Here is an 18,650-nt window from a genome sequence, read left to right on the forward strand (position 1 = left end):
GCAGCATGGCCTGCACTGAGTTTGTTACTAAATTTTTAAAGACCTATGGTTGTTGAAGCAGCAGCAGAATGTGCAGATTTTCTGTGGAGAGCAGAGGGTAGCTCCGATAACAATGTCACTGTGCTCTAAAAACAAATAAGTCCAGTTTACCTCTACTAAAATAGTAGCTCCATTTGGAATATCTTTTACACGTCTGCAGGATCTGAATAGAACTGTGACATCTCTCACTGGTGGTAGAAAAATAACAGCCACAGCACTGTGAAAATCAGAAAAAAAAGGGCACATTTACAAAAGTGTGCTTCATTTTTCAAATAAAGCTCCATCACCAGTAACACTGTACTGCGAAGGCATATGTATGCAGTACATGAGTCCAAGACAAATGTCCTATGTGAAATACCACATGATAACTCACTGTAATTAATTGCAAGTTTGTTCAGCTTCTCCCCCTTTACGTGGAGGCACCACAGCAGACCAGGTATGGATCTGCATGTTGATTTTGGCACAAGTTTACACTGCATGCCTCTTCTGATGTAGCACCACATTACATGGAGAATGGGCCGCAGTTGGTCTTAAACTGGACCCCTTCTATTTTGAAAGCATGTGCACTAACTACGTGGCCCAGTAACTCACTGTAAATGATACCCAATAAAGTACTTAACCACTGAAAGGGTGAAATGTTGTTCAGATAAAGAAAGAAAAAAAGGCCAGATTCCTGTGGACAATTTGAGTTTGTACAGTTAACCCAGAGTATTCAGGAGAGAGAATGAACGATGAACAAAACCACTGTACAAATCCCACAACAAAGAAGAGATTTAGGTGGGTCGACAGCCAAACCTGACAAAGTAGGCTTAGAATTTCAAATTTGTACCTGTGAGTCAACCAGGTTCGTGTATGTGCCATATCCCACAAATCACTGGACAAATTATATCACGAGCTACATATTATTATCTGAACAGCCGCAGTTTCCTAAAAAAAAAAAAACTAAAACAAACAAAATTATAGCTCAAAATTATACTTGTGCCTCAAGAAGACCTTAAAATCGCATTTAATCAGAGATAGCAAGCCCCAGCTTCAGTGAGTAAAAGTTCTACCATGTATTGTTTAACCTGTGCATCTAAATCAGGTGATTTCACTGATTAGATCATCTACCTGCCTGATGACTTTAACAAATTAGAATCAGCTGGTTTAGTGGATGGATAGAACACATATGCAGTAGTATATCAGACTGAGCTGAGGTTTTCCACCTCTGCATTTAATGCTCCCAAAACTGGAAACATGTCTCAGTCATGGCTTTCAAAATAGTTAGCACCAAACTATGATGAAATTATAAGTGTACTAACAAAGAAACCCTTAAAACAATTTAGTTAAATGAATATTTTCGTATTTCCTTTGGTATTTTTGTCATACAAAGACGTGCAGTGATATTTGTTGGGAAATATGTAAATTGATGCTGTCCAGTGTTAAATCTCTAACTCATTTGATGTGACAAGAGTCTTCCTCTCAGGACCTGAGCCTAAAGTATTCTAAATCAAATGTGCCTCTGAGAGCACAATCGATATCTGCATCACAAGCAGGGTATATGAAACATCGAGGAACACATCTCTGTACCTTCAGATGTTAATTCACAAGTGCTAAGAAATGCAGCAGGATTTGTATATCTGCTTCGTAGACTACTCAAAGGCTTTTGACAATGCCAGATACAACCAACTTTGGTCCATAATGACAGAGATGAGATTCCCACCACATGTCAATCAATCAATCAATCAATTTTTTTTATATAGCGCCAAATCACAACAAACAGTTGCCCCAAGGCGCTTATATTGTAAGGCAAGGCCATACAATATTATGTAAACCCCAACGGTCAAAACGACCCCCTGTGAGCAAGCACTTGGCTACAGTGGGAAGGAAAAACTCCCTTTTAACAGGAAGAAACCCCAGCAGAACCAGGCTCAGGGAGGGGCAGTCTTCTGCTGGGGCTGGTTGGGGCTGAGGGAGAGAACCAGGAAAGACATGCTGTGGAGGGGAGCAGAGATCGATCACTAATGATTAAATGCAGAGTGGTGCATACAGAGCAAAAAGAGAAAGAAACAGTGCATCATGGGAACCCCCCAGCAGTCTACGTCTATAGCAGCATAACTAAGGGATGGTTCAGGGTCACCTGATCCAGCCCTAACTATAAGCTTTAGCAAAAAGGAAAGTTTTAAGCCTAATCTTAAAAGTAGAGAGGGTGTCTGTCTCCCTGATCTGAATTGGGAGCTGGTTCCACAGGAGAGGAGCCTGAAAGCTGAAGGCTCTGCCTCCCATTCTACTCTTACAAACCCTAGGAACTACAAGTAAACCTGCAGTCTGAGAGCGAAGCGCTCTATTTAAGTATAATACATGTGATATTGTTAATCAGAAACCTCTACCGTTATCAACAATCAGCAGTCAAGCTTCAGTGTGGAACAACTGATTGGTTTAACATAGAGAAGGGCGTCCGGCAGGGCTGCACACAGCCGCAGCCAAAGCAGAAATGTGAAGCGTCTCGACCAGCCATGCCCCAGGCCAATGAGGGCGAAGTCGAAGCTTCATTTCGGCTCACCTCCTGCAGCTGCCTCTCTTGGTGAACCTGCTACAGCAGAAACCTCACCCAGAGAGTTCCTGCCTCCCGCTGTCCTGAGTGACGATGAGGACTCGCCTTGTCCAACATCACATGATTATGTTGACATGGAACAGGTGTTCTAAAATGGAAGAGTTGGAACGCCTGAGAGTGGAGAACTCACAGCTGAAGACAGAATGCGTTCCTGCAAGACGAGCGTAATGAGGAGAGAAGCAGAATGTGGCGCTTGGGAGCTCGAAAAAAAAAACACAGTTTGTACAGCCGTGTTCGTGTGTTGCAGTGGCTGTACCAACTGCAACACACGATCGTGGCATTTTGTGTGAAAACTGGTGTATATTAAGTAGAAAAAGCCACGGCAGAATGGTGCAAGCGTGATGCACGTCAAGTAGGGAATGAGCGTGACAGCGATTGTTTTCAGCAGCTCGCTGGTTACTATGTGCGTTTGCTATGTGTGCGCGCATCAGGGACCTGGGATGTCCGACCGTACCTATCTGGTTGTTAAGCGCTGACGTAACACATCACGTGATAAAATCTGTTTTCCGGGTCCAAAGACCTCAAGTTTACAATTAACCCTAACCCTAACCCTCCGTTAACCGTATTCGTCTGGTTCTATGGTCAGAACACTTAATAAAAGTTTTTTTTCTTTTACTTTACATAATTTATTATGCACAGGTAAAATAAACATGTCTGTTTGTTAATAAAAAAAATATTTATACAATAAACATTACGTTAAGGTGCAAACTTCACTTTCTCCCAGAACAAAATGAACAGGAAGCGATCGCAGTTCGCAGCAACTCCCACTGAAAATAACGGAGAAACGACCTGAGCGTCTGACATTTTTACATAAAACAAACGCAGTAACAACGTCTAAAACCCAGTTAATATATCCAGGAGAGGCACAATATACAAAGAGTTTTATGTTGCGATGTTAATGCTGTTGTCTACGTGCAGCGGTGTAAGTGCAGTCTGATCAGATCGTCTCAGTGCAGTTCTCAATGTTATTGACAGCGCGCCTTTTTTGTTTGGAGCCGGAAGTTGAAAATCACACGATGCGTTACGTCACACTTAACAACCGGATTGGTACCGAGTTCGGCGATGTTTTCACCGACAACAAAACGGCCACCAGAGGGCGCTGGGCTAATGCCCGACCTTGGAATACCCTTTTGGCAACGAACAGACAGACAGAAATCGCCACGACATAATCCCCATCTCATTTTACAAATTCTTTTTGAGGAATAAACCCTTCAACCTGATAATGCAAGTGTGCTGCGTATTTAAAAAAATAAGTAAATAAAAATCAATAACAGTAACATGACTGCAACTGGTTGTAGTTGTTAATGCAGCTAGCACTGTAAAATTACCAAGATAATTCTGACAACAGAATAACAACTTAGAAGGAACATTCTTACTGTCGCTAAGACAAAGTCACCGACCTTGACGTTCGACTGGCTGTTAGAAAACGTTAATTCAGTTCTGCAAGATGCAAAGAGACTTTGAGCAACAAATGTGGGTTCCGTACACGGACTTTAGGCTCCTCATGTTTCCGCTCCACAGCTAATGGCAACAAAACCCGCTAACGCTTAGCTCCGAAAACACACCGTGTGTCAAATGATACGTCAACAATTAAAAAAAAATCAAAGGGCTGGACTCAGCGGGCTCGGCAAAAATGAATTTTATCACTGCTACTCATATGATGCCTGACAATACTCGTGTGTTGTATTTTAAAACAACACCATTAGTCAAACTCGGAATTTTACCATTATTTTGCTAAAAATACACACACGAGCCTGAGTGTGTGTATGACGTTCAACACTAAGGCGTAATACCGCCACCTAATGGTCGAAGGAGTTCATTGCTCAAAAGATAGTAAACTACTTCTTCTTCTCCCGTAGTTATATTGGCAGTTGTCACCCCTGTTGTTGCATTACCGCCACCACCTGGATAGCAGTGTGAACCAGCAGACGGACAAAAACAACAACAAAACCAACCCAACAAACAATTAAAAATATTGGTGAAGGGATATGCTGTTAAAGTGGGGTCACATGTTTCAGAACTTTGTATGACAGTCCAGTAGTGTCATTAGGGTGGAATCTATCAAATAAAACAGTAACAATTAGTGGCCCATTTCTGTTTACAACCTGAAGTTTTTAATCAGGCATACACAGTCCATTATGTGCATGTAAGCAGTAGACGTTCTGTCAGTCCAAGGATACAACAGTGGATGTGACAGATACATCTCTTTAGCTATGTATATCGTCTATCATCATCATCACAACCACATCAGCCACACTGCTGTTTGCTTACAAATAGCAGCAACGTGCCCAAAGACCAGCCTGGTTTTATGGCAAGTAGAGGATCAAAGTCTGTTGATTTGGTTTGTGTCCTGGTTGTTGGCAGGACACTGCAAATAGATTTGAAAGAAATTCAAAAATTTGGTGAAGTGGATGCCTTGAGTGAAGGAAACCGAGGATTAGATTTTGAGTCAGTGGTTTTCAAACTGTGGGGCATGTGCTCCCCCCTACTTCAGGGAGCCAGAGTACTTCAGGGGGTGTGAAAAAAATAACTGTAAACACTGTTCACCAAAAATAGGAGAAGAAAAAGGAAAAAGCAACATTTTGTTAGCTAACATGCCAGGAGCAAAACAGAGTTTGGGGCAACCCCCCAAAAAAAGAAAGTAGAGGACGATCTTCGTTTGCTCCTCTTCATAGTGCATCCCCGCATCAGCAGTCTGTGTGCGTCAAAGACCCAGACTCATTGCTCATACTAAACACAAGGTGAGACTAAATGAGAGACTAAATATGTATAAAAGTTGAATTAATATTATTTATGTTAAAATATGTTAGTTATGTTAAAGACGTTTCTAAAACACACAGAGATGTTTATATGTTAAAAAACGATGGTTAAAATATGACAAAAGGTAAAAATAGAAGAATAGAAAGTTTTTTAAAATCTGGAAAATCAGCATAGCAGGGGCCGTATTGCATTTGCTCTCCTGCACTTTGTGCCAAAACGGAGCTGAGCCAAAGGCAAAGCTCTTGATCTACCAGTCCGTCTTCGTTCCTACTCTCACCTATGGTCATGAGGGTTGGGTCATGACCGAAAGAACTAGATCACGGGTACAAGCAGCCAAAATGGGTTTCCTCAGGAGGGTGGCTGGTGTCTCCCTTAGAGATAAGGTGAGAAGCTCAGTCATTGGTGAGGAGCTCGGAGTAGAACTGCTGCTCCTTCGCGTTGAAAGGAGCCAGCTGAGATAGTTCGGACATCTGGTAAGGATGGCTCCTGGGCCCATCCCTAGGGAAGTTTTCCAAGAACATCCAGCTGGGAGGAGAACCCGGGCGAGACCCAGGACTAGGTGAAGAGATTATATCTCCACACTGGCCTGGGAACACCTTGGTATCCCCCAGTCAAAGGTGGTTAATGTGGCTCGGGAAAGGGAAGTTTGGAGTCCCCTGCTGGAGCTGTTGCCTCCACAACCCAATCCCGGATAAGCGGTTGAAGATGTATGTTTGTGTATGGTGTGTGGACCTCATGCTTTTTTTTTTTTTTTTGCTAAGCCTCCTCAGCACACACTGTTTATTTGGTTGGATCTAAGTACCTTTGAACAGTTTTGGATTTCCACAGCAGAATCAAACTAATAAAAATGAAACCAACCTTTTGTTCCACATAGCACACATCTGGAGCAAATGCTCACATTACACCTGTTTGGGCTGTCTGTTTATTTCACAAGAAAATAATTTTAAAAAAAATGAACGCACTTGCCAGGTCCTGTGCCAAGTCTTCTGGATGTAAATCATTCCATAAGAACAGGTCCATGGCTCATTGGCCTTTTAGTACATGGGCCAAGCAGGTTTTCTGTACCACTTAAGGGGACGAAACAACACTTAGAATCCACGCTCAGTGTCTCATGGCCTACACAAAAATCTATGATAGCCATCCCAGGGTGGTAGCTGTAGACAGTTAGGGATCAACAAAGAATTACACACAGGTCAAACTTTAAAAATGTTCCAATCATGTTGAAAGTTAAAGTTGCTCCAGTTTCAGTAAAAATGATGCAAATTATTGTTTGGATTATTAAGGTTCTAATAAGGAATAGTTTGCCCCATCTGTCATGCTTAGTTATCATGTTATAGGTAGGGTTGCCAACTCTCTGAAAATAAATAGGGACACCTCACCGCCAGGGCCGACCGGCCGACTGACCAATTGCCTTCACCCTTCCCAGCGTCTGTGTGAAACGATTTTTAACCATTTGACTGACTTGACGAGCAGAGGTGGTGGACAAGTGGTTAATGCGCTTGGTTTCAGTTCAGAAGGTTCCGGGTTCAAATCCCACCCCTGCCACATTTCTCCATGTAATGTGGAGTTGCGTCAGGAAGGGCATCCGGCGTAAAACTTGTGTAAACCTTGTGCCAATTCAACATGCAGATCCACCTTGGGTTTGCTGTGGCGACCCCAAGTGCAAACAAGGGAGCAGCCGAAGGGACTTACCTACTGTTGACTTGATCCTGAATTTAGATAGATGCATACATGCATTTGTTCTGATATGAACACGTGGAAAACAAATATTATTTAGCAATTTATTTTTAGTGCAAAATAAATTTCAATCACAATTTCAATATGAGCATTCTGTCTTCTTTAAAAATAAATCTCTGTAGTGTTATTGCTTAACTTAAATTGTATAAGTAAGTCCCTTCGGCTGCTCCCTTGTTTGCACTTGGGGTCGCCACAGCAAATCCAAGGTGGATCTGCATGTTGATTTGGCACAGGTTTTACGCCGGATGCCCTTCCTGACGCAACTCCACATTACATGGAGAAATGTGGCAGGGGTGGGATTTGACCCAGAACCTTCCGAACTGAAACCAAGCGCATTAACCACTTGGCCACCACCCCTGCTCTTAACTTAAATTGTATAAATTTAAAAAAAAATTTAACAAAAAAAAAGACAATAGAAAATTTGCATCATCCAAACAATGTAACAGTGCAAAACAATGTAACAGTGCATATTTACACATTTAGTGTAATAAAAAGTGCAAAAAATAAAGTCTGAAAAGTAAACAATACTGTTGTCGCGCACCTTTTCCACCCAGCCATTTTCCTTTTCTCATTCGCCCCTGTATTTTTGCATTCTTTTTTGTTTGTTGTTTTTTTTTTTTAGGAGGAGTAGTAACGACGTTACAGACATTGCTGTCCGTAGTGTCGGTGTCCATATAGATATCAGCCATGCTGCTTTGTTATTGTCGTCCAGCGACCGTCGTCGGCTCATGACGTCGGTATCTTCTTGCGAGCAGATGTCCCTCGACCAATGAGATAAGAGTGATTCTGTATTGTCAACTCGTGTCTGTCAGCTCATTGGTGAAAAGCAGGAGAGAGGCTGGGATCAAATTTACCATAAGTTTCCATATAAAGCGCCAGTCAATTCCATTGACATTTTACAGACTTTTTGATTCTCACAGAAATACGGGACAAACTGCGTCCCGTTTCAGGTCAATACGGAACGCACACTTTTATTTCCAAATAAGGGACGATTCCGTTTTTCAAGGGACGGTTGGCAACCCTAGTTACAGGGTAACATATGTCACATGTCATGGAATCCAGTGGATGTTGACCTTGTTTGACCTTTTTCTTTGGAGACCAAGCATTCACCACAGTCAAAACTATTCCATTTATTAATCCTTCAACCAATAATTTGCATATTTTTTTACTGAAATTGGAGCAACTTTAACTTTTGACCCCTGTACAAACTGAAATTGGCCTTTGTCACCATTTTTGCTGTTTTTACCTCATAACTCCAGAACATTCCATCATAGATAGTCCAAGCTATACCTTTTTGGAATCATTATGATCAGACATAATGCAATATAGTTTTCAACATGATTGGAGCATTTTTAAAGTTTGACCTCGGTGTAATTCTTCATTAACCCCTATATGGCAGCAGCTACCACCCTGGCATGGCTATCATACATTTTTGTGTAGGCCAATCATACACTGAGGCTGGACTCTATGTGTTGTTTTGTCCCTTTAAGTGGTACCAATTAGGTCAAAATTGATGACTGGCTCATGGACTATTTCTGTGTAAATCCACAGCTGCTGTGCAATCCATCCACATAAAAAAAAAAAAATCCTCCATGGGTGTTCTTGAATAAAACTACTGAATAAAAATGACATTTTTCCAGTTGTTGACAAGCCTCTTTTTTTTTTGAGTTTCTGGGGGTTTATTTCTGTCTTCTGCCATGGAAAAACTCAGAGTAACATATAAACACATGCACACGTGTGAGTGCACACACACACACACACACACACACACACACACACACACACACACACACACACACACACACACACACACACACACACACACACACACACACACACACATCAAATTAGAGGACAACACTTGAAAATACATGACGAATGGCCATATCTCAGGAACTCAGTAATGAAACATGCTTTTCTGCACAGACATCTGTCATGGGACTGTGTCAGACCTCTGATGTCACTGATGTGTTGCAAAATAAAAAAAAATAGCTGGTGGCAGTGAAACATTGCAATCATTTGTTTGCTTTGTTTTACCCTGAGTATTGGCAAAGCAGGAGGGTCTTGTTTTCACAGGTATGGGTGTGTGTCTGGACAAGATAATTCAAACGCAGCTGGGCAGATTTCCTTCAGGCTTGATGGGAATATTGCTTGAATACTCGTACATTTCTTTGGGTGATTAGATTTTTGAGTCATTTGGTCAAAGGACAAGATCAAGGAAATCATGGTCTGAAAACACCTTTTTTTTGGTATAAACAACCAAGATGAATGAGCTAAGCTAAAGCACAACGGTATAAACGAGTTCATAATGAAGTCGCAAAGAAGTCATATGATGAAGTCATAGTGGAAAACACTAACACAGACACACGTGTGCATTTATATTGTGGTGTGTTGTAGATAGCGCCACCCTCTGATGCCTTTCGTTTCAAATGCCTTCTTGTTAAATCTTCAGGTCTGTTAGTAATTTTCTGCCATCTACTGTTTATTTACGTTTCAGTCATTGAAGTGACAGTTATCAGCTTTGCCAATTTTATGTTTGTATATCCAAAATAGGAGCAAAAGTCACCACTGCTACTACTGCTATCGTCTTTTTCTTCTTCTTCGTGTTCTTGTCTTCTTCGTCTTCCCTTGATTAATAATCTTCAGGTCACGTGAGTAATGGTTTTAGTCATGGCTGACGACTGCAGGCGACAGGGCTTTGAGTTGGAGAGAAGAATATTTGAGTTGGACATTAAGTGTTCGGGTCTCATCGCTGAAAAACAAGGTATCAGTATAAGGTTGTCAAGACGACTTGTGTTGTAGTTAATTTTTTTGCACCTTGGGTGTTTAGTTCGCAGCACTGGGCAGTTTACTAGCCAACTAGCTAGCAGCTAACGTTAGGTTTACTTTTAACAGCTGCTGTCTGAAAAAACATTGACACCAGCGTACGTTATAAAGTTGCTTTAGCTAGTGGCGTTGTAATCATGTGCACTTAAATCTTGAATAGCTTTCTCACAGACCATTTTTGTAAGCTCCAAGTATCAGCATGAATTTACTGACGTTAGATTTTATATTAAAGGAGCCACGTTCTACCATATAGTTTTTAATTTGCCTTTTGTAGATTCATATGGTTGGAGTTTTAAGGTAAAACATTCCCAAAGCCCGACAATTCTTTGCTTATAGACTCCTTTCCCATTAATCAAAATGTTGGCCTGAATTTGCCTGTTTTAAATTCCTATGATGTAGGGATGACTGAAGTCCAGTTCGTGATGTACTGTTCCAGGATTTTGATGCTAAACAATTCCCAGCATAGGCTAATTTTCAATACCAATGCAGTGTGTTTTTGCTTGGAAAAATTAGTTTTATCTTGTTTCTGTAGACAAGCAAAGTTGCTAAAGACTATATGACAACAACCTTTGTCTTAAATTTTAGATTCTACCTGTGGAGGAGTCACCATGGAAAAGAATTTTGCAGAGATTTTTTAAAAAGTGCTCTTGTCAACAGTGTAGAGCAGGCCGCCCTATAGTATAGGAGTTGGGAACACCAATATGTACTGTAAATCTAGGCTTAATTCTTGGTGTGTGCTTTAATCCATCCAGCTGTAAGTGGATGCAAGCTGTTTTACAGTCGGGGTACATAAGTAGATTTTGAAGATAGCTTTTGGTTTAATGACAAGGTGGAAATGACCAACAAAGTTTAGTTTGCCATACATGGATAACTACTACTAGTCTATCAGCAGGGATTGTCATTTGGTTTGATACCTCCATTTGTTTACCAGCAGAACTCTAATTCTACCAGTTTTTACCAAAATATCTGCGTAATTTCCATGATCTCTAATTTTTATGGGCTGCCAGAACTATTATTTATTTAATAGGTAAACACTAAATGGGCTAATTTCCCTATCAAAGCCTTCTGTATGACAGTCTAACTCCCAGGATTGTTGCCCAGTGGGAAAATGACTTGAAACAGGCATTCAAAAATAAAATGTTTGTCAAAAATGTCCTCTCTGGAAATAGTGCATTTCAAACTTAAGCATCAGTGTTATGTGAATAATATATATATATTTTTGTTTCAGATAAGTAATCACTGTCTGTGATGCCACAAAAGGATGTGTATCTAATTCACTGAAATGTCTTTAATATTGGGGTGTAACTCTCTCTCTGTCAAAAACCATCCTCTCCAGTAATGTTTATAGTCCATCACTATTTGAAAATGCAGAAACACAATAGCAGTTGTATACTCTGAGTGCATACTTACCATCAACTGTTTTTAGTAGATAGTATATATGGGTAGACTGTACTAATCTTAGTCTGTATAATTTATACAACCGTTATTTTAGTAAAAGAAAAAGTCCTCTCCGGAAAGTATATAGCAGATCATATCTGTGACCTCATATATGCAAACATCTGACAGGTCTGAAACTTTGTGTATTTAAGTACCCCAGTCAGCAGCTAGATATGGATGGATAACTTGACCAAAGTAACCACTTTGATTTTTTGTTTTTTTGTGCCAGTGACACATACTTGTGTACCTTGACTGTGAAACAGCCCATACCAGCCTGACTGGGAAAAGGAAAACAGCAGCACTGACATTGAAAACCTCTGTAGCCCTTTATTTTTCCGTGCAGAAAATTGATCTGGAATTGATTAAGTGGGTTGAAAAAGAATTGACACGATAGGCAGAATTGATAATGGCATCAGTTTCAGTAAAAGGTTATCAGTTCCCAACCCTAATGTGTTTCTGGATGTTGCTATGACTGAGCCATAAAGCAACACACAGTAATGTCCAACATTTGAGATGATTTTCTTGAATGTAAATCTGCATTTGTTATATTAATGTGGTGTTCTTCCCCAGATGATGACTATTTAGAGAATGCGTCTTCCATACTAGACAAGTTGAAAAGCTTTTACAGACAAGGAGGGGAGAGTAGCAACCTTTCCAAGCTGCTGCAGGATTACACACAGGTACTTCATTATGACAATGTTTACGGGTAATGAGCTAGATTCTTAAATGCATGATGATGTGGAAAATTCTGAATCGATTCACAAATGTCAGTAATTGATTTTTAGAAATGTTAATTGTGGTGGTTGGAACGTGACTGCTGGAGCACTTTTCACATTCCTTCTGTTTTTACTTTTACTCAAGTCATTTTTCAAATGGTAATGTACTTTTTATGTAAGTACATTTGCCATACGACTTCCTCAGAACCTCTCTCTCTGTAAAAACTGAGGAAGAGCGCCCGCTCAAGAAGCTGGAGGTTCCACTCTGCATGGCTAAATAACAGAGGAAAAACCACCTGTTTTTGGACTAAATATGACACTGCAGGACAATAAGTATTTGGTGACTAGTTCTGGTTCCATCTGTTCAGTTTTTAACTTCAAAATCTAACAAAGAAACAAAAGTTATTTGTGGGAGTGTTTATTTGCTTCTCTAAAGAAAACCTCAGCTTTTGTCCTCACTCTGTTAGCACGTTGAAGGTTCAGTCGACGCCCTCTGAAAGCAGGCTCATTCTTTTCTTTCATAAAGGGCTAAGAAAGAATCCAAATAGCTTATTTTCTGAGTATCAGGGCTGATCGAAAATAGTCTCCACCTCTATTTTCATTTAATATACGCTTGGTAGTGGATTGTAGTGAAGGGCATGTGCGCGCACTGTTCACAAAATGGAGTTAAAAGGGAAATCCACAAGATGAGAACAGATGCCATGTGCTATGTTTTCTGCAGTTTTAAGAGCGTCTGTAAATCAACGGTGTAACAAACATTTAACAATTATCACAACACACATTCCTCTCTTAATTATTCTGATAGAAGTGCAAGGTGCATTAAGGCAGCACAGCCACTGTGCACATTTACGGAAGTAAATCTGTACCATCAGAGTTTGAAGTTGAATTTTTTTAGCATCAAAATCAGAGTTTGAAAATAAGCTTTTGTTTTGTTTTGGTTGATATCAGTTGTCTACCGTGATGTCATCTAAGTGTGGCCATTTGAGATAAATATCAGTTAAAGGAAACACTTTGAGGCAGACTTGAATCACCACCAAATATTCCTCACCTACTCCTAGAGATGGTCCATCTCTCCTAAAACGTAATCTGACAGTTTTTGATTCATTGCCCACAATCCTCAGTATGAATTCTCTGGGTTGTCTGAAAGGGATAAAGTACAATTGATCTCACAACAACATTAAAGGAAGAGGTGAACCGAAAACATCTGCAGCAGTTTTGGATCACTGTTAAATTCTAATCAACTCTTTCCTGTCCCCAGGACCATTTCATCATACATATAGCTGTACATTTCTGTTTGTGATATCTTGTCCACAATAAAGAGGCTGATGGGGTGATCACATGATCTCCGCTCTGTCGGGCGATTCCTCAGATTTGAGAGGCAGTTGTTACTAAAGCAACATTTACAAGACAATGTACTTGTTTCTTGACTCTGACATTCAGCATTGTGTGTATGTTGTTATTGTTTCTTTTTTTTAAAGGTCATTCTTGACATTACATTTTATGAAGAGAATAAGCTTGTGGACCAAGAGTTCCCAGAGGACTGTTCTCCATTTAAAATCCAACAATTACTGCAAGACTTGACAGAGCCAGAAATTTTGGCAGGGAAACTAGCACCAGCACAAGAGGTGTGTATCTGTGTCGGTATCTCATTGCAACCAATGTCAAGTGTGTAATTTTAATTAGAAATGCATCACAACAACAGTATATAATAACTAGTTGGTTATCCTCCCCAGGGCTGGTTTGATTTAGGTGTGACTAAACTTGCCTCAAGAAGAGACAGCTACTACTATTATTGCTATTATTACTACTGCTGCTACTGCTATGTGCAGCAAAAGAGAACAGAAAAGTATGACACCAACCTTTTAGCACACTTGCCAATGATGGTGCAGCACAAACATAGCTCTCCCCTTTACTACTACTAAAGTGCTCATTAGCCTATATCATTCCTCATATGTCAAAGTACACACACTTGTCTCTTAGTATATAGACGAACTTGGATCGTAAGTTATTGACAATGCATGAAGCCAGTAGTATCTCTGAGCTGCAGTAATTGGCAGTCCGTTCAGAGTTGTCTGCCAGTTACGTGATTACAAAGAATGCAGTGTAGCAGCAGCTTATTATGTGCAGCTGTGCTAAAGTGAAACTTGAATGGCAGAAAACGGTAAACCTTGACAAATAATCAGACATGGAAAGGAAAGCAAACAGCTCAATAGTCCTAGTGGTCACAAGGAAAGTCAGTGTTGTGAATAGGCACGGCCAAAAGATGTCTGTAATATAGCTGTTTAAGATTTGAGACTAAACAATGATTTATAAAAAAATAAAGACTGATAGGTCATCAACTTACTGTGGCATTTGAAGCACTGTTGTCCAGCATGTCGCAGAGAAGAATTCACTTATGCTGCGTTTACACATAATAGCGGCATGTCACGAATGCCACGTAGTATACATTCTTGGCCGCTGATCACGAATGTGATGATTTGGGGCAGAGGCCTCAGGTCTCCTCAGGAACTGCTGCAACCTGTTACCACACGTTTTGATTAATGGCACGTGTTGGAGAATTATCAGGAACCATTACGCACGGTCAAGAATAATGTTCCGCGTTGTTGCATGCTATCGTGCGTAACAGGGCATCGTTAAGTTCTGTCACGTTGTGAATGAGGCGAATTGTCTCCACACACACACCCATATTCATCCAACCGTCAGCTGCTGAACAATTCAGATCACTCCAGTTTTTCCTCAACAGCCACAGCAGAAGAACTTTGTGACTGCATGCTTAGTTGGGTTCTGTGCCATGGAGTGGTGCAGAGAGGAGGAGGAGATGGAGAGAGCCAGATGTGTGGCTTCACGTGGCTCTCGTTGCACTAGTTTTCCCAAACATCTGGCACATGCAACAGGTGGAACACCTGCAGGAGCATGCTGAGGAGCACTGGAATAAGACTTTTAGCCAACTTGGCATCACTGTCCTCCTTTAGCATACTGCAGCAATGAAACTGAATGTGGTGCAGCAGGGTTTAATTGTGCGTACGTCAGAAAACACTGTCACGCTTTATTAAGGATCACCACTAATCAAGACCGCTCAACATGCTCAGTTCCGACCTCCGCGAAATGAGGGTGGTGCATGACATTCGTGGAAGATTTTTTGAGAGCCAAAAACATGCTCCACGAAAATTCCAAATATCACGCACCAACACGTGCTATTAAGAAACCTATTCAAATGCGTTAAGTCACGTTAAGAATGTCAGGAATGTGCCAAGAACGACGCAAATATGACATTCGTAATGCGTCTTGCCTATGTGTAAACGCACCTTTAAAGATTTTATCTTGTGTGGTCTGAACCATCTCTCCTCTTTATTTTCATCTCCAACCTAAATACTGTTATTTGTTAAAGGTCCAACTCTAAAATCAAAGAGTTCCCGCCACTAACCCTAAGCTTCATGAAAAGACCCAAACTTTAGGTGAAGTTGAGGCTGCAACCTGCCCTGTTGACTAATAAAATGACTTTAAAGGGGTAAAAAGCATAGTAACATAGTATGTCGGTATGCTAGCCATACAAAAGGGAAAATAAGGTGCGTCTTAAGTCTGGACTTGAAAGTCTCCCTGAACAACACAGGTACTTGCTAGTTTAACATATTACATTGATATTTTGACATTGACGTGCTACATACCAGCTACATGCTGTTCAGAACCAAAGTGTTACAAGAATTCTACTGTTATTGTTTGCAGTTCATACAACTTATGTTTCATGTTCTGAATCTGTATAATTTTTTATAAGTGATTTGCAATTTGCTGTCATTTCTACACAACCTTAATCATTCATTTTGGGTTCAGAAGTAGCTACAAGGCCTCTTTGACACTATCCTTTGCCTTAAGTTCTGGTGACTAAATTCATACTGACATGGATTCTAAAGGGTTATTACCAGGCTTGCACCTACACTGCTGCTTGTGCATGCATCTAACTGGTGCTTCTGTGTGCTAATAAATGTCTGCAGAAAAATGAAATGGAAGTGCTTTTCCTACAATCTGTCCTCATCAGTTTCTTCTTGAGAAGCACTTCCAACCATGTTTTCTGCTGCATAAAATTTATTTTTAGCACACACAAGCACCTGAGTACCAGTTAAGTGTAGGCCTGGATATTGGAGTACATCAAATGATGTATTATATAAATGTAGCATTAAGTCCAGTATCAAAATGATAATGCCATGGTGAAAAGACGCACACTACTGCAAAAAAAAAAGTGTTTGAGCTTCTTAGATCGTCTTTGGCTAGTCAGTTTTAAAGTATTGAGTAAAAAGTCCATTCTTCCTGAATTCTTATTTGAACAGTAGTAGCCGAAATAAATCCTGCATGTTTATTTCATGTCATTGTTTTATAGTATGTTGCTGTTATTTGGTCTGTGGTAGGTGCAGTCTGTTTTGGGCCTGGAACTATTAGAATGTCTCTACTGGAGACGAGGAGCTTTGCTCTACATGTATTGCCACACTCTTCATCAGCGTAAACAGTGGATCAAGAAAAACAAGGAAACATTTCTTAAGGTAGCACTTTCAACATTGATCCAAGTTTATCAAGCTCATTCTTCACAAAATAAACATGGGCTTGAATAATCTGCTCAACTCCAGCTACTTGTGTAAAATTAAATTTCATATCCAAAGATTTCTTGTTGACCTGTGCTGACATGAGGTGTGATGTTCCTGTGGCTCTTTGCTTTTTCTTTCGTGTGTGTGTGTGTGTGTGTGTGTGTGTGTGTGTGTGTGTGTGTGTGTGTGTGTGTGTGTGTGTGTGTGTGTGTGTCCTGCTTTGTCATTTTTCAGTGTATTCAGGAAGGTGTGCGCTACCTGATGCGGATGCTGCAGGTGAGAAACTCTGTGAAACTCAACGATGGAGTGGTACTCCATGACCCTGCTACTGCCACTTTCCTGTCTGAAGGTAAGTTTGTCATTGAATAATTTCAAACCTGTGTCACTTTGTTATTGGGCCACAGATTTTTATACTCTTGGGTTTGGTCTTGACAACTGTGTGTGTGTGTGTGTGTGTGTACTACTAGACAAAAGTTTGTATACATTTTCCCCCCTATAAAATGAAGGAGTCTGTCTTAAATTGAAATAATTTATTGCTAAATACTTGTTTTTATACAGGCATCTTCTCAGACACACATCTGTTGACAATGATGTATATCGGGGAAATGTGTTTCTGGGCAGTGAAATATGAGGACTGCAGTGCCGATACTATGGATCACAAAGAAGATCGTCTCCAGTTCCGGGACATTGGCACACAAATCCTCAATAAGTATGTGTTGGTCTGCGAGGGCCCTCTGCAGGGCCAGGGCTGGAACACTGAGAATGCCAAGGAAATCCTTAGTGTGTTACAGTGAACCAAGATACTTCGACACTGAAGTTGTCCTAAGGCTCAGATCTAAGATCAATTTTCAAATGTAATTCTCCCCACCCCTGTCAAAAGAGGGGGAAAAAAAGAAAGGAAGAAAGTGAAATGAAACAGGTGGGGTGTAATGTTGTGAGAAGCCAGAGGAACTACAATAGGTCAGACACGTTTTCTCTGCGTGTACAGGTGACCTCATTTCATGCCAAATGACTCCAGTGTCAGCAGCTGAATGAGTGAAGTTTTACTATAGGTGGTTTCGAACGGGTATGGCCGCCAGGGGGCGGTGTTCAGAAAGAAGTCATTTTGCCCTGTCCTGCTGAAAATGCAGTTATCTTGCTTCTAATCTAGACTGTTGGCTCGGGCACAGAATGTTACAATAACATTAATATAAAAAAAGTTATGAACATAGTTGACATTTCCTTTTTTCTAAAAAAATTGTTAGTGATAATCCATTTGAAAAGACATTGCACAGTAACATTTTATTTATTGTTTAATTTTGCTTCTAATATAAATGCATATGTATACATTATATGTATGTGTGTTATGTACACACAAAGGCGCAGTGTTGAAAACCTGACTGACGTATTCATGACAAACTGACACATATTGAGATTTGTTTGTCTTGAGCGTTTTAATGCTCCGCTTATGTTCCCATCAATTGCAATTCATTTTCCTGCCACTTGAATAACTTTAATAGTATAACTATTAATAGCATCTGTGTTTGGATGAAAACCTTATTTTATTCTTTACTGTCCTCGTTGACAATAAATCCACATTTTATGAGACATTTGTTTAATTCATAAACAGGCACTTTTTTGTGACATTCCACCCAAAATTGTCTTGCAAAATGAAACATTTGAATGTCACTTTAAATTGGAGATCTGACTGGTTGGTTAACTTGTTCCAGATTTATCTGTTGACGTTGCGATTTGAATAAAAAATGTAAAATGACTAACAATGCTTGTGTGTCGACTGATGTTAAAATTTGTCACCAACGTTGCTGATTACATGTTTACAGGTAAAACGTAACGTTTATTAACGGTAGATACACTTAGTATATATACTCAACAAAAATATAAACGCAACACTTTTGGTTTTGCTCCCATTTTGAATGAGATGAACTCAAAGATCTAAAACTTTTTCCACATACACAATATCACCATTTC

The 18,650-nt window shown here is 40.2% G+C and overlaps 1 protein-coding gene across 1 annotated transcript; it reads left to right on the forward strand.

Annotated features, from left to right (window-relative positions):
- The first annotated feature begins 9,763 nt into the window (after positions 1 to 9,763).
- On the forward strand, positions 9,764 to 18,435 carry LOC117510719 (UPF0600 protein C5orf51 homolog). The gene is made up of 6 exons (XM_034170541.1): positions 9,764 to 9,893; positions 11,963 to 12,072; positions 13,587 to 13,733; positions 16,509 to 16,640; positions 16,917 to 17,031; positions 17,241 to 18,435. The coding sequence occupies exons 1-6, from the start codon at positions 9,788 to 9,790 to the stop codon at positions 17,474 to 17,476; spliced, it is 846 nt and encodes a 281-aa protein (XP_034026432.1). The 5' UTR covers positions 9,764 to 9,787; the 3' UTR covers positions 17,477 to 18,435.
- The last annotated feature ends 215 nt before the right edge of the window (positions 18,436 to 18,650 follow it).

The sequence above is a fragment of the Thalassophryne amazonica genome, chromosome 5, assembly GCF_902500255.1.
Source record: "Thalassophryne amazonica chromosome 5, fThaAma1.1, whole genome shotgun sequence".
NCBI classification, from domain to species: Eukaryota; Metazoa; Chordata; class Actinopteri; order Batrachoidiformes; family Batrachoididae; genus Thalassophryne; species Thalassophryne amazonica.

Excerpts from the sequence above, each read along its gene's own strand:
- LOC117510719 (XM_034170541.1), top strand. The coding sequence starts at position 9,788 with ATGGTTTTAGTCATGGCTGACGACTGCAGGCGACAGGGCTTTGAGTTG. Across the intron at positions 13,734-16,508 it reads AACTAGCACCAGCACAAGAG|GTGCAGTCTGTTTTGGGCCT; the intron begins GTGTGTATCTGT and ends GGTCTGTGGTAG. Across the intron at positions 17,032-17,240 it reads TGCCACTTTCCTGTCTGAAG|GCATCTTCTCAGACACACAT; the intron begins GTAAGTTTGTCA and ends GTTTTTATACAG.